The sequence below is a fragment of the Oryctolagus cuniculus genome, chromosome 11, assembly GCF_051225735.1.
Source record: "Oryctolagus cuniculus isolate XC-2025 breed Fujian yellow rabbit chromosome 11, ASM5122573v1, whole genome shotgun sequence".
Classification (NCBI taxonomy): domain Eukaryota; kingdom Metazoa; phylum Chordata; class Mammalia; order Lagomorpha; family Leporidae; genus Oryctolagus; species Oryctolagus cuniculus.
In genome coordinates, this window is record NC_142877.1 from 104,045,160 (window position 1) to 104,059,905 (window position 14,746).

Here is a 14,746-nt window from a genome sequence, read left to right on the forward strand (position 1 = left end):
GCCTTTGTAATCCACAAGAGGGCTTTTGCTCAGTGAATGGCAGACATGAAACAAGGTGACCATATATCCTGCCAGAATCAATGCTAAATCATTAAGCCAGTGTTTTCTCTTTTCTTCTCCCTGTCAGAAGAAGCTTTATTAGGTAAACTCCACTCCTATAGGAAAATAGAAATGGGATGCTTTCTGGTTATTTGTTTTCAGGCTTATCTGAGTAATTTTTAGGATTACTTGTTTCGGGAACTTTCCTTCTTATTATTGAAAGGCAGAGGCCCAGAAAAAAGAGCAAGCAAGCTCCACCAGTGGGTTCAGTCCCCCAACTACTTGCAATGGCCTCTGGCTAGGACTAAGGCTAGGAATGCAATCTAAGTCTCCCACAGGGGTAGCAGGGACCCAATTACTTCAGTCATCACTGCTGCCTCCCAGGGTCTGCATTAACAGTAACCTGGAGTCAGCAGTGGAGCCAGGGATTCAAGCCAGCCACTCCTATATGAGACATGGACATCTTAACCAGTGCCTTAACTACTAAGCCAAATATCTGTCTCCTATTTGGGGGTTTTGTTAGATCAGGGTATCACAACCTTCAAGGGAGCATTATAGTTTTTGAGTTGCTTTTGGAAGGAGAATTTTCTACATAAAAATCCATCCTTCATCCTAGAAACTCCCATCTAATTGAGCCCTTTGTACAGCCAAGGCATTGTGCAAGCATTTGATATTCATTATTCAGTTTAGTCTCCACCACTGCTTTATGCAATGGGTACTTTTAGCTCAGAGAGTTTTATCTACCTGCTCAGCCTCTCATATTAGCAAGCTATGCAAATGGGCTGTGACTCCACTTCCAGCTGACTCCAAAAGCCATCACTATACACAGAAAGTTTCCATTCAGTATTGCAAAAAGGAAAGCTGTTTGTTTGTTGGTTTGTTTGTTTGTTTAAATAACATAACAAAAGTATTGCCCAAATCACAAACAGCATGTATTATCTACAGAGCTTCTGGCCAATCATCATTTTAGAAATGAGGATATGAAAGCAAGACAAGGCTAAAAGGCTTGTCACGTGCCACTCGTACATATAATGGCAGAACCAAGACTCCAGCTTGTGCCTCCTACTTTCCAACCCATCGGTTTTTGTGCTGTGTGTTTCTCCTTTGTGTGGCTGAAGGTTATCCTCAGTGGTGTGTGAGTGTGGCTCAGTTTGGAGACAGGGATGGGTTTATGGAAGAGCAGCTTAAGGTAGTACTCATTCATCATGTCCCTGCCAAACTGCCACAGCGAAATAGACTCATTCCTGGAGTCATCAACTGGGAGGCAGAGACTGCATGCAGAACGCCAGCCTTAGCACAGTGGGAAACCACCTGACTGTGGCCTGGTCTTAAGGGGGAGAATCAGATAAGACTGTATGAAAGAATATGAGTGTTCCATTCTTGTAATAATGCATTACCACAACTCAGATGCACAGAATAACACATTTACTATCTCACAATTTTGCAAATCAAAGAAGCCCTGGGGAACAAGCCTCAGCCAGTTTCTCTGTTCAGGGTCTGTCTCCCATGCCTGATAGTGAAGCGTTGGCCTAGGGAAGAATCTGCTTGCATGTTCCCTCAAGTTGCTGGCACAGTTCAGCTCATGCAGTTATAGAGCTGAGGTCCCTTTCTTTACTGGCTCATGGTTGAAAGCTGTTCTCAGCTTCAAGAGGCTGCCTGCATTCCCTGGCTTCTAGCCTTTTTCGTCTTCAAAGCAAGCTGTGCAACATCAAGTCTTTCTCATACTCTGAATCTCTTTAATCTTGTCTTCTGCCACGTCACTCCTGCATCCAAGTGAAAGGTCTCTGCTTTGAAAGGGCCCATGTGGTTAATTTGGGACATGTGTGAATCCAGGGTCCTATCCCTATCGTTAGGTCTGCAACCTTACTTACATCTTCAAAATCCCTTTTGCCCTGTAACATAACATACTCAAAGGTTCAGGGGTAAGGGTATAGATGTGCTGTAGGTGGGGGAACAATTCTGCCAGCCAGAGGAAATCGCAAACTGCTGACCATGTTTGAGTGGTCATTCCTCTATGCGCAGGCAAATTATGATAGAACCTGGAACATCCATCCTTTGTTTTCCTGTATCTGCTTGGGCTCCCTACTGAAAGCCAGTCTACCCTCTTCAACCCTGCACCTAGCTCTATGTCTCAGAAGTTGTTTTTTAAAAGATTATTTTTATATGAGTTATGGGATAGGGGAGAGATCTTCCAGCCACTGGTTCACTCCCAAAATGATTGTGATGGCCAGGGCTGGGCCAGGCCAAAGCCAGGAGCTTCATCTGGGTTTTCCACCAAGGTGACAGGGGCCCAAGCACTTAGGCCATCTTCAGTTGCTTTCCCAGGTGCATTAGCAGTGAGCTGGATCAGAAGTGGAGTTGCAGGACTTGAACCGGTGCTCCCATGGGATGCCAACATCATGGTCCGCAGCTTAACCTCCTGTGCCACAGTGCCAGCCCCACAAAGGGTTTATTTTTAAGATGCTCTTTTGACTGTCTGTCTTCTACCATAGTGGTGATGTGTCCAACCACTCTATATTCTACTTTTACGTCAGTCCTGTGGGTCCTCAAGAAGTTATTAACAATACTTGCTGTCTGCTGGCAGCTTCTTCAAAGTATGCCATACACACAGTCTTTTGTGAGCTTCCTAACCACCCTGGAGGTCAGCAAAATGCTGATAGCAGTGATGACCCTGATTACCATTACTCTACTCAATAACCCTGGAAAAGAAGGCTCAGAAAGGTGAGTCACACTGCTGATAAGCCCCTGTGCCAGGCTTTAGGCACCCCGGGAATAAACCCCAGCTTCCTTCCATGACGCCAAGCACTTTCTCCTAGCTCTCTCTTCACTTCCTTTCACTTCTCATTTTTAAATTAACTGATCATTTTCATTATGCTGTTCTACTCTATCTCTCTACCATCTATACATTTCATTGAAATTGCAGTGGCACAACTAGCTGTTAGAAGTTACCATTTATTTCATTCCCATAGAGTATTTATGCCTAATTTTTTTTACAACTTTATTTGTGTTTGTCCACGTTGAGCACTGTACCCAGCTGGATTGAATTCATAGTGTACACAGAGCCCAGATTCTGCAAAGTATAATCTGATTAGTGCTAGAAACTAGAGATGTGTGGGAGGTAAAAGTTCTATTGTTAAGAAAAAAAAAAAAAGCACCTTTGGGCCAATGTCCTCTTTCTTGAATGAGTTTTAAGATAACCAGACAAAATAAACCCCAGAATCGTGGTAAAGAACACAAGGTTAGCGTAGGAGGTCTAATTGATGAGTCTGTTTAAGAACTAACTCATGAACTTACACAAGTGATAGATTCTGGTGAAGCTCAATTAACTTTTAATTGAAAAAAGAAATGTTAAGAGATAAGTGATTCTTCTATTCTTTCTTAGAAGAAGGGGAAAACATAATAATAGCCAGAATAACTGTAAAACAAATACTGTTCTGAACACTTTACAGGGGGACTTCAAAAAGTCCATGGAAAATAGAAGATAAGCTTGTTTTGGTGCAAACATTTTAAACCCAAAGCATAGGTTTTTTTCATAATATGTATTTTCTGTGAGTGTTTTGAAGACTTTAGGTATGCATAGGATCCAAAAATTTTTATACCAAAATAAACTTATCTTTTAATTCTATTTTTCCATGAACTATGAAGTATCCTGTGTGTGTGTGTGTGTGTGCATGTGTATTGGTGCTTGTGTGTATGTGTAGCAACTCATCATTACAACTCCATGAATTTATCATTACTTTGCCCATTTTGCAGACATGGAAACTGAAGCACAACACAGAATCACACCACAAATATTTATGTGTCCAAGATTTGAAGCTAGGCATTCCAACCCCAGAGTCCATGTTCTCAAATTCTGAGTCATGCTGCTTTTCTGAACCCCCATCATCCCACTATATTTTAAGTATTTATAGAGAGATGGGGTGAGAGGGCAAAGGAAGAAAGGTTGGGGAGATGGGAATGTTTTCCCCTTCTTGTCTGTCTGCATGGTCCTGAGAACAATCTTTACTTCAGTGTGTATGTGTGTGTGTGTGAGTGTGAGAGAGAGATGGCTGAGTGTGGGGATGAGGTTCCTTTTTCTAAAGGAAGAGCCTAGGGCAATTGTGAGTTTTTTTCCACTTTGAATGCCCAGGGGTTCTGAAAACAGCCAACACTATGCAGTGCTGAGGTCATGGTTAGGCTGAACGATCTGGAGAATGAAGGCGGCAATAAAATAGAAGTTTACCACCAATTTCCAGCTTGGAAATGATTGATCACATAAAAAATATTCCCTTCATCTGGGAGTTTCACCATGATGGTTAATTTTATGCTTCATCTTGAGTGGGATGAGAGTTGCCTACATAGCTGGTAAAATGTTGGTCTGGCTGTGTCTGCTAGCCTATTTCCAATAGCATGTTTTGACTTGGTAGACTGAGTAAAGAAGTGGGTGGGCATTATCCCATTCATTGAAAACCTCGATAGAATCAAAAGCTGAAGGCAGTGCAAATTTCCCCAAAAGGGACGGGAGAGTGAATGTGCCATTGGCTTAGAGGATCATGGAAGCTGAGAAGTCCCTCAAGCTGCAGTTTGTAAGCAGGAGGCCTATGAAAGCTGCTGATATTAATCCCAGTGTAAGACTGAAGGCCGAAGGACCAGGAATACCAATGTCTTATAAATGTTCTGGCTTGAGAAGACAGCAAACTCACCCTTCCTTTATGTTTTGGTTCTGTTCAGGCCATGGAATTGGATGACGCCAGCCAGCAATGAGGAAGGCTAATTTCTTTACTCATTCTACTGTTCACAGTTACAACCAGAAATAATGTTTTATCCACTATCTGGCTTCTTCTTAGCTCAGTCAAGTTGACATATAAAAGTAGCCATCACAGTCACTGAAAATGACAAATTGCTATGTAAAATAGTTTTAAACTGAAGAAATAAAACATGGCCAGATGTAATCCACTGTCAACTAGTTTTACAGAGATGAAATCAGGAGTCTAAAATATGCACTTGGGTCCTGATTTTATTCACTGGCTGAGTAACTAGAGTCTCTTTTGTAATGTGTAAAATGGTACCTGTTCAGTTCATCTGAATAGATGCTGCTTGCTAAATGCTCTTTGGCCAAAGAATATTTTTCAGTGGCATTGATACTTGAGGGAGCATAATCTTTTTAAAGTCAGATATGATTTTTGCTCCTGCTAGTGGTTTGCTATGAACAGTGATTGAGAGCTGGTCTCTTAGATGCTTGGTGTTTTCATCAGCAGGAGTCAGTGAGGGCCAAGGGAACAGGACACAGCCAGCAAGGAAACAGTAGCATGAAACCGATTTTCAGGACATTGCCATGGTCTCCCTTGAGTGTGCTAGGCAAGGTAGCACATCCACATCGTGATGTTCTGGCACTCAGGGAACTCTGAGGTTAGCTTGAAAAGACAGCAGTGAAAGCTAAGGAGTCTGCTTCGGGAAGGTGTGAGAGGCAGGCAGCAAGCCATGGCCTTGAGGTCCCTAGGCACGTTCTCCCCACCAGGATGTGCTGACAGGTCCTCTCAACAGTTACCTACAGCCTGAGAGCGCTTATCTGACCTCAGAATTTTTCCAAACAAAAAATGAGTTTCTAGACCCTACAGAATGTGAGAAGTGGTAGTCTCTGCTGCTTTGCTTAAAGGACTGTCAGCTTCCTTTTCAGTCTTGCAGCCCTGTTATGACCACTTACTTGGTCATTTATTGGCATGTAATAGACAAACAAGTCATGTGACTGCTGTTTTGTAGATGTATTGAGGTCACGTGGTGAGACTGAAATAACACTGGAGTTAACAGCTCTTTTCTTTAAATCTGTGAAATGGGGGTACCACGAGTACAGTCAGAGTGCCTGGAGAGTGTGGTGTTAGCAGCATGGCTCTGTGGAGTCTTCCCTGCTGTGTTTTGGGGCAATGCTGACATGCTGTACCCTTTGGTCTTGCCTTCCATGTACCACAGGATCGATAAGCAAATAAGCAGGTTTCGGAGATGGTTACCTAAGAAGCCAATGAGGCTGGACAAGGAGACACTGCCAGACCTGGAGGAGAATGACTGCTACACTGCCCCTTTCAGCCAGCAAAGGATCCATCAGTGAGTGTTGCATGCAGAAGCCCCTGTTTTCCTAAGGGCAATGCCACTGTGGCGAAGTCTTCCCCTGCATGCCTTTGTTTCTTACTATGTGCAAAGAACAGGATAGTAACCTTTATCTTAAGAATATTGTGAGTGTTCCTATCCCTTTAAATTAGGAAGAGCTGGTAACTGCTGTACACCCCCACATCTCAGTGACGTGAAACCATATGTGTGTTGGATGAATGATCTTCTCCATGGTGATTCCAAAACCCAGCCTCCGTCTATCTTTGACTCTGCCAACTTTTTGCATCTAGCCAGCAGACAGGGGAAGTACCCTGTTCCCTTCCCTACTTAAGAGTATTTGGTTTTTATCTCAGTCCCTTTTCCTTCAACACTTCACCAAGCTGTCCTAGGAAACACTACCTCACCTGGCAGTCCACCCACTGACTCATCTATCAGACCATCGCAGAACAGTAATTTGTCAATTTTGACATGTGGGGAGGGAACAAAAAAACGTTGACTAAGTAACGGTGAGACAGTGAGGAATTGCTACAGTGATAGAGAATTTACTTCTGAAGCTTCTGAAATGGCAAGCAATGATAGCCAGGTGGCAGGAGAGAGAAGTGTGCTGAGGCTGTCGTCAACAAAAGGAGAACAGACTCCCAAAGGGGGCATATGCCCAAGCAGCCCTGCCACACCTGCAGCCACTGAAGGAGTTCCCAGCCCCCCTGCTCCAGCCATGGTGACAGCCTCAGTAACGATGACTTACCTGAAGGCAGGGAAGGGCTGACAGATGATTTTTTTAAAGGCTGCTGAATTTGACAAAAAATAAACTGGAGAGCAGTTGTCAAGAAGTTACAGGGAGTATGAGGGAGGGCATATTTCAGCAGCAAAAGAAAATTAATTTAATTCTGTGAGCCTCTAGAGGGCAAAAGAGAAAAGAAAAAGCATAGGCATTCTGCCCCGAAATAGGTGATGCGTGGGAGAATCAGCTGCATTCAAGGGAAAGGGGCGCCCGAAATGAGCAGACCTTAGATCTTCAGGGGTCAGACCAATGCCCACTCACCCTGAAAGGGGAAACCACAGCCTGAGTGAAGTCCTCCCTGGGAAGTGGGAGCCAAGAGGAGGTTAATGTTAGCTCATGAATCATGGCCTTTAGGTTTTTCCTTAAGAGGAAAAGATAAAAACTGATATCTTCCCACTCTTAGGTAAACCCTTTCCATGTCTGTGCCATTCATCTTGGGAGTTTTTAAGACAAATAATTGGTTGCTTTTTTAAATGCCTCTGGGGTAGATAGAGTCTGGCTTGTATGCAGATTTCCCCTTGGCACCTATCCTGCCTGAGAGAGTGCAGGAGAAAGTTTTCCAGACAGTAGGCAGATGGATCCATGGATACTTGGGCGATGGATGGAAGAGTCAATGAGTTACACAGTGTGTACTCTAGGGATTTGCTTTACTTCAAAGGGATATAGGTGAATGTAAGAAGAAAGTTTCTCACTGCTCTTCTTCATGCCGGCTGTGTCCCTGATGTTCTCACTGTAGAATACCATGTGGAACATGGTTTGCAAAGACAAATACACCTGGGTGCCTATCAGGACTTCTATAGAGTAGAACTGAGAATTTTGTACTTTTACAAGTATTTTTAAATACATAATCAATGAAGAATAGTAACACGAGAACTTTTTTTTAAAGATGTTTGGGTATTGAGTCACTAAATAACAGATTTGTTTAACAATCCCTCAGTGTCTACTTCTTGCCAGGCACTGTCTAGGTTCAGAGTTTATAAAGATAAATAATACACAGTCTTGGTCCCAGCCTAGGGAAGATGCAGACCATTTAAAAAAAAATTTGAACAGTTTGGTGGGTATGACTTTAAAGAAGAAGTGAGTGCGTGGTTTTCCAGAATGGAGGTAGGTTGATAATAAGGCTGATCAAAAAGAAGAAAGTGTTTGCTATAAATTTTGAGGGAAGGGAGAAAGATGGACCCAGAAAAGAAATAAATATATTTAGGAAAAACAAAGGCATGAAAAGGATGGTGTTTAAGGAATCACAAGTAGCTGACTGTGATTAGGGATACAGGAAGTGTGGAGGGCCTAGCATTATTGATTGAAAAGAAGAAAGTGATGAGGAAGATGATATTTGAAGACAGAAGAACGAAGAAGGAAAAGTGGTATGAAGCAAATACCAGAACCAGACGTCAGTGGGACCAAGAGAGTAGAAGGCCTATGATGCAAGCAGGAGATGAAACATCAATTAATTGTCTTGAATGTTATGGGTAGTAGGAATTTCTTTCTCTTTAAAAATAGTCATGCCACACAGGCAACATCCTTTTGATGAGTATAAAATAAATTTGAAGAATACTGGCTTTCCAGTTGGAAACAATTGTTTAGAACAATCAGGAGGTAAAGGCCCTTAAGATGCTTTAAGGGCAATAAGGGCAATATGAACAGGTTCAGATTAATCAGAAATAGCTCATGAATGAGCTCTGGGAGTTATAGCATAATATCCTAGGTTTCTAACTTAGTCCAAAAATCTCATGTGTCTTCTTGGTTTTGCAGAATTTTCATATTGCATTTGCCTTAGAACAAAAGTGACTGATAGACATTTAAATGTGTCTAGGGGGTGGGGAAAGAGACATGAATGTAGCACAGACAATATAATTGTAAGTTTAATAAATAATTATTAAGGTGGAAAAAAGCTTTAAAAATAGTTTGTTCTCAGGATAAAATCCAGACTCCTAAACTGATTCACTAGATTGAGCTATGTTCACCTCCTTAACTCACCTTGTGATCTGCTGTCTCCAGTGGACACATGACTCCTTCTGCCTGAATCTTTGGGCTCCCTCCTTTTGAGATTCATCAAAGACATTTCCTCTAGTATAGCTTCCATGATTCCCAACCTCTGTCCCCAACTCTGGGAGAGCTACATGCTTATATGTCTTGATAGCATTTTTCTTTTCCTGAGTTAATAGTACTGTCCATTTTAATTGCTTTCTCCTAGACCATAAGCTCCTTAAAACTTATATTTCTTACTGGTTTCTGAACCCCTTAGTAGGTGCTTAATAGTGATTTGTTAAATGAAACACATAAAGGAGTTCATAGAAATGAAAAGAAGAGAATCACATGAGTAACACAGATAATGTGAAATTGGCTGACAGCACACTCATCTGAAATTGAATTTGCAATGTCTTGTTCCCAAATACAGCCCACCACCTTGTTCCTAGCATCAGACACTGCACTAATACCTGTCCAGTTGCTGAAACTGGAGGCTGGACTGCATGGCAGACACTTCCTTCATCTCTGCTTTCCATGTCTTCTACATCTCCAAGGCTGAAGATTTTCCATCTAAGCGTGTCTTTGCTGCAGTAAATTTCCCTAATCTTTGCCGCTGTTATCTCACTCCTGAAATGCAGAAATAATATGAAAGTTCTCCTCAGTTCTAATCTTGTGCATCTCCATTTCAATTTCTTGGGTTTCTACAGAATATTTTCAAAACTTTCATCTAATCATGTCATTGTGCCCTGTAAAAACCAGAGCATACCAAAGTTATTGACATGATATTCAGAGCTTCACAGGACCTAGCCACCCTGCTAACTCCTCTCCAATCTAACCTGCCTTCACTGCCTTCTACCCTTCACTTGTAACCATCCAGCTGCATTACAACCTCCCTCAGTCCTTTGGAAATACTGTCTCAGGCATTGGCACATGCTGTTTCTTCTGGAATGCCCTTCCCATTCCTCCCTCTTTACCTTGTGTACTCTTATTTATCCTTCAGACCTCAGCTTCAAGGAGTCTTCCCAGGGCCACCCCTACCCTCAACACCAGGTGCATTAGCAAGGAGCTGGATCGGAAGTGGAGCGCCAGGACATGAACAGGTGCCCAAATGGGATGCTGGCACTGTAGGCAATGGCTTTACCCATTGTGCCACTATGTCATAATTCTTGCCCCTAGTATTAGATTTAATTCTGCAGAAATTCATTTGTTGCTTGCACCACTGTCTCATGTGGAGTCTCAATGTCTTTTTCATAGTCTAGTCATTCAAGTTCTGTCTAGTAACTCTTCCTTCCCCTAAATTCTTTACAAAAAGAGAGAAAGAGAGAGGTAAGTGAATCCTTTGGGAATGTTTTATGGCTTAGAAGTGGTATATAGCACTTTCACCCTCATTTCATTGGTCAGTTCTCAGATATGTATTTACCCTTAACTCAATAAATGCTGGGATAACTATTCTACCTGCATGCCAAGGGTAAAAATGGAAGTATATTTGCTGAACAACTAGACAGTCTGTCTCATTGATGAAGCATAAATTCAAATTCAGATAGGGAACCTCCAGATTTGCTCTACTGCAGAATTTTTCAACCTTGATGCTATTGGCATTGGGGTAACTCTTTGTTATGGGGAGCTATTATGCGCATTATAGAATATTTTAGCAGAATTCTTGGTCTTTACTTGAGATGCTGGTAACATCCCTCTCCCCTTTAGTTGTTACAATCAAAAATGTCTCCAGAGGCTGTCAAGTGTCCTCTCACAGTGATGGCAGGGTGAGTGCCAAATTGTATTCCTTTCCACGACTTTGAGAACCATTGCTCTACTGTCTTTCTTTACCTGACACCCTCTCTCTGTGCTAAATTAAACTCGAGTTTAACATGAAGACAGACAATTCCATCTAAGAATTCACTTATTTCTTTACGTTCTTGCCTGTGAATGTTGCCCTTTTTAGGTATCACTGCCCTTCATCCTTGAAATGGCATTAGCAGTAACACCCTGGAGGCAATTACTTCCTAAAGTCAATACACATAAAAAAAGATTCTCTGCTAGCAGACAGAAAAAAAAGGAAAATATAGAAAAGAATTGTGTCATTTTTAATAACAGATATGTAGTATATTTTTTTCAAGAAATGTATCTATTCTGAATTGCCAGCAGTCAGAGTCTTCTTGTTCAACTTTAATTTCCCCTTGACTTGTGAATTTATTTTTAGACTCAGTTCTGCTAACTGATAAAACGCAGAGGATTATGAGCATTAAGTTCTGTTCTCAGAACTCATGTCTGATTCTAAGAGATTTAATTCATGCATCACACCTTTTAATTCATGTGTCATGAGCATACAAGAAATGGGCATTATAAAAAGGCCATGTGACATAAGATTTATTTGCATGCCTTTTCTCCCTTCTGTATTGTGAGTTAGAGAATAACAAAAAAATCTAGGGAATATCAAACAACACAGCCCTTGGAGCCTGAGAACAAACTTACCATGGAAATAATGCAGGGATGGTGCGGGGGTGGGGGTGGGGGGTGGTTAGCAAAGGCTGATAAGAAAGGGAAGAAGGTTGCTGGAGGTACAGAGGATGAGAGATTATCCATAACCTCCCTTTGGTTGTGTTCTTATCACTTGACTTTGTTCTCCACAAACTATAACAGTGAGTTATAGACAGTAGCAATCAGACAGCCAAGTAGACAGCCAATTGTAGAAACAATTATAATAATAAAGGATAGCAACCACTATTTCCTAAGCAGATCCCATATTCCAGATACACCACATTACAACTCTGTGAAGATGGGGGAATGTTGAAGATCAGAGAGACTGAATGGTTCGTTCAAGGTCACTGGGTTCAATGTTAGGTTAGAGAACAGGAGGGAAGTGTGTTTTCTACATAATGCTATCATCTCATGCATGAGCCACAGGAGTGAAGCCAAGGACTCTTTCAGCTGTGTTACTCTGGAGGTGACCCTGTATGTGTGAAGACATCTCATAGTCTCTGGAATTTGTTGGTAAAGTACTGGAGGCACATTGAAGAGACAGACAAAATAAGGTGATAAAGTTGAAAGAAAATGTAATTTAGAGTCAGCTTTGAAGTTCAGGGGGAAAATGGGCTCATATTTGTAGGCCTCAGTGGCCTGTGTATTTGTAGGAATTGACAGATGAGCCAACCAATAGGGCTTTAAGCCTAGTGGGTCGAGCAGAAGAGAGAAGCATAGTAAGTCACATGATTCTGTCTGTCAGAGAAGAGAAAACACATTGCATAAAAGGGCACTTTCCTACAGTTTGACTGTGAGTATGAAGTACAATTCTTGCATGAGAGCATTGGGAGGCTTTTAATGAAATAGTGGGCAATATCATTAGCAACCTCCCTAAAGCAAATGCCTCACTGGGCTCTTTTGGAGACTGTTTCTGGTGGGCCCTTCTGCATGGTTCTGGAGAATTAATTGCCTATAGTCATAACCATCTAGAAGTATGTAGAGAAACTGTCTAGGAAAATACTGCAGCATCCCCTAATCTTAATGTCATTGCTAGAACTTTATTCTGCAAATGTTAAAATTGAGAACTGCTTAAAAAGAAAATAACTTCACATTCTATATAAATATGTAGATATGTCCATACTAGAAAAGCAATAAAAGAAAGCTAGTGAGTACATATCTCCGTAAACCACGTATGAGTCTATTCATTTTATCCAATATCATTGTTACCAGGTCAGGGCCCACAGGCTATTACCAGCCATGATAGTATGGCCACCTGAACATCTAATCCACAGGAAGTTTTCTCACACTAGCCAGCTGTGGGGCCTGAGTTTGTCATCATTGTAGTCAGTTATTTCATTGAAGTATTACCTCTCAAAACTCCAGCCATCTCAGGAAGGGTAATTCAATAGAGCCATGTGGAATTTATTATAATATGATATCTAATATTTATATGCTAACAGAGTTCCAACTACTTCACAGTTAAAAACTGCTTTAGTCCTTTAAATAAGATACAGTCATTACCCTCATTTCACAAAGGAGGACACTGAGGCACAGAGAGGTTAGTAATTTACCCAAGGTCACACAGTTGGTAGTGGCAGGGCTCGGATTCCAAGGCCAGGCATTGTGGCTTCAGTCTTTCCCTCTGAGTCCATTTTATGTTGATACAATAGAATACCCAATATTTTACACACACACACACACACACACACACACACTAAACATATATATAGAATAGAGAGTTATTTTTGCTCGTGGTTCTGGCAGTCGAAGAGCATGGCACCAGCATCTGCTTGGCTTCCATGGAGAGCTCTGTACTATGTCATGTCATGGCAGAAAGACAGAAAGGGGAAACACATGTGTATGGAAGAGGGAGGGGACAAAGGAGCAGTCTCTCTAGCAACGCACTCTTGGGAACCATCCCACTCTTTCAGAAACTCCATTCATCCCTTCATGAGAATAGAGCCCCCATCACCTGATTACTTCAAGGTCCCACTTCTCTGTACCTTAACACTGGTAATTAAATTTCAACATCAGTTTCAGTGGGGTCAAACTATAAATGTAATCATGCAAATCATAGCACTGCTATGACAAATTACCACCTACCACAACGAAATTTATTGTCTTACATTTTATAGGTTAGAATACAACAATATGGGTCTCACTCGGCTGAATAAAGAAGTGTCAGGGCCTCAGTCTTTGATGGAGACTGTTGGGGAGAATCGATTGGTTTGTCTAACATCTGGTAGCTGCTGTATTTCTTTGCTCATGTGATATGAGTCTTTACATCACATCATTCTATCTTTCCGTTATCACATCTTTTTATTCTCTGACTCATCTGCCTTCCTCTTCCATTTTTCTGGACTCTTGTGATTACAGTGGGCCCACCTTGGTAATCCAGGATCATCCTTCTGTGTTAAAGTCAGTGTATTAGCAACCTTAATTCCATCTGCAACAGTAATTCCCCTTTGCCATATACCTTAACATATTCACAAATTCTAGGTTTTAGGATGTAGACATTTTTGGAGGGTCTTTATTCTGTCTTGCACAGTTAGATATTTTTTTTTACCAGTCTACAAAGCTCCAAGCATCTGGTGCAGAGGACAAGTAAGTTTTGATGGGAGAAACAAAGAAGAGAATAAATGATGGGAGGCAGCAGTAGGATTTGGGGACATGAAATGTGTCATTTAATCCAGTACTTGTCACATAGAAAGCACTCAATAAGTGATAGCTATTATCATCAAGTATGATGAGCCAGAAGTAAATTAAGAATCCTTGAAAGAATTTGAAAGTTGCAGTAGCTGTTTAAAGTGAAAATTTGAAATAACAAAAAGTGATTTTACTGAGTTGACTATCTGACCTGACCTAGAATAGCATTAATTTTAACCTAAATGTTACTCAGCACCCCAGGTACAAAGCAGTATCACAGGCCGGCGCCGTGGCTCACTAGGCTAATCCTCCGCCTTGCGGCGCCGGCACACCGGGTTCTAGTCCCGGTCGGGGCACCGGATTCTGTCCCGGTTGCCCCTCTTCCAGGCCAGCTCTCTGCTGTGGCCAGGGAGTGCAGTGGAGGATGGCCCAGGTACTTGGGCCCTGCACCCCATGGGAGACCAGGATAAGTACCTGGCTCCTGCCATCAGATCAGTGCGGTGCGCCGGCTGCGGCGGCCATTGGAGGGTGAACCAACGGCAAAGGAAGACCTTTCTCTCTGTCTCTCTCTCACTGTCCACTCTGCCTGTCAAAAAAAAAAAAAAAAAAAAGGCAGTATCACATTTGTTAATCAGTAATGTAGGCCTATTTGCCTTTTCAACAGAGATACCTGAAGAGACTGATTCTTCTAGCATGTGCCTTTTGCTGTATTTTCCTTTCAGAGCTTTTGGAGATTTTCTGTTGTTTTCATTGATCTGAAATCTTCAGAGA

General features: G+C 41.8%; 1 protein-coding gene across 5 annotated transcripts in view; it reads left to right on the plus strand.

Moving 5' to 3' along the window:
• ANO4 (anoctamin 4) overlaps positions 1 to 14,746 on the plus strand; it is a 561,128-nt gene that overhangs the window by 402,110 nt on the left and 144,272 nt on the right. For all 5 annotated transcript variants that reach the window (XM_008256958.5, XM_008256960.5, XM_002711221.6 and 2 more), the window contains one exon: positions 5,986 to 6,117. In XM_008256958.5, coding sequence (XP_008255180.1) covers positions 5,986 to 6,117 — 132 coding nt within the window. The remainder of the gene's footprint in view (positions 1 to 5,985; positions 6,118 to 14,746) is intronic.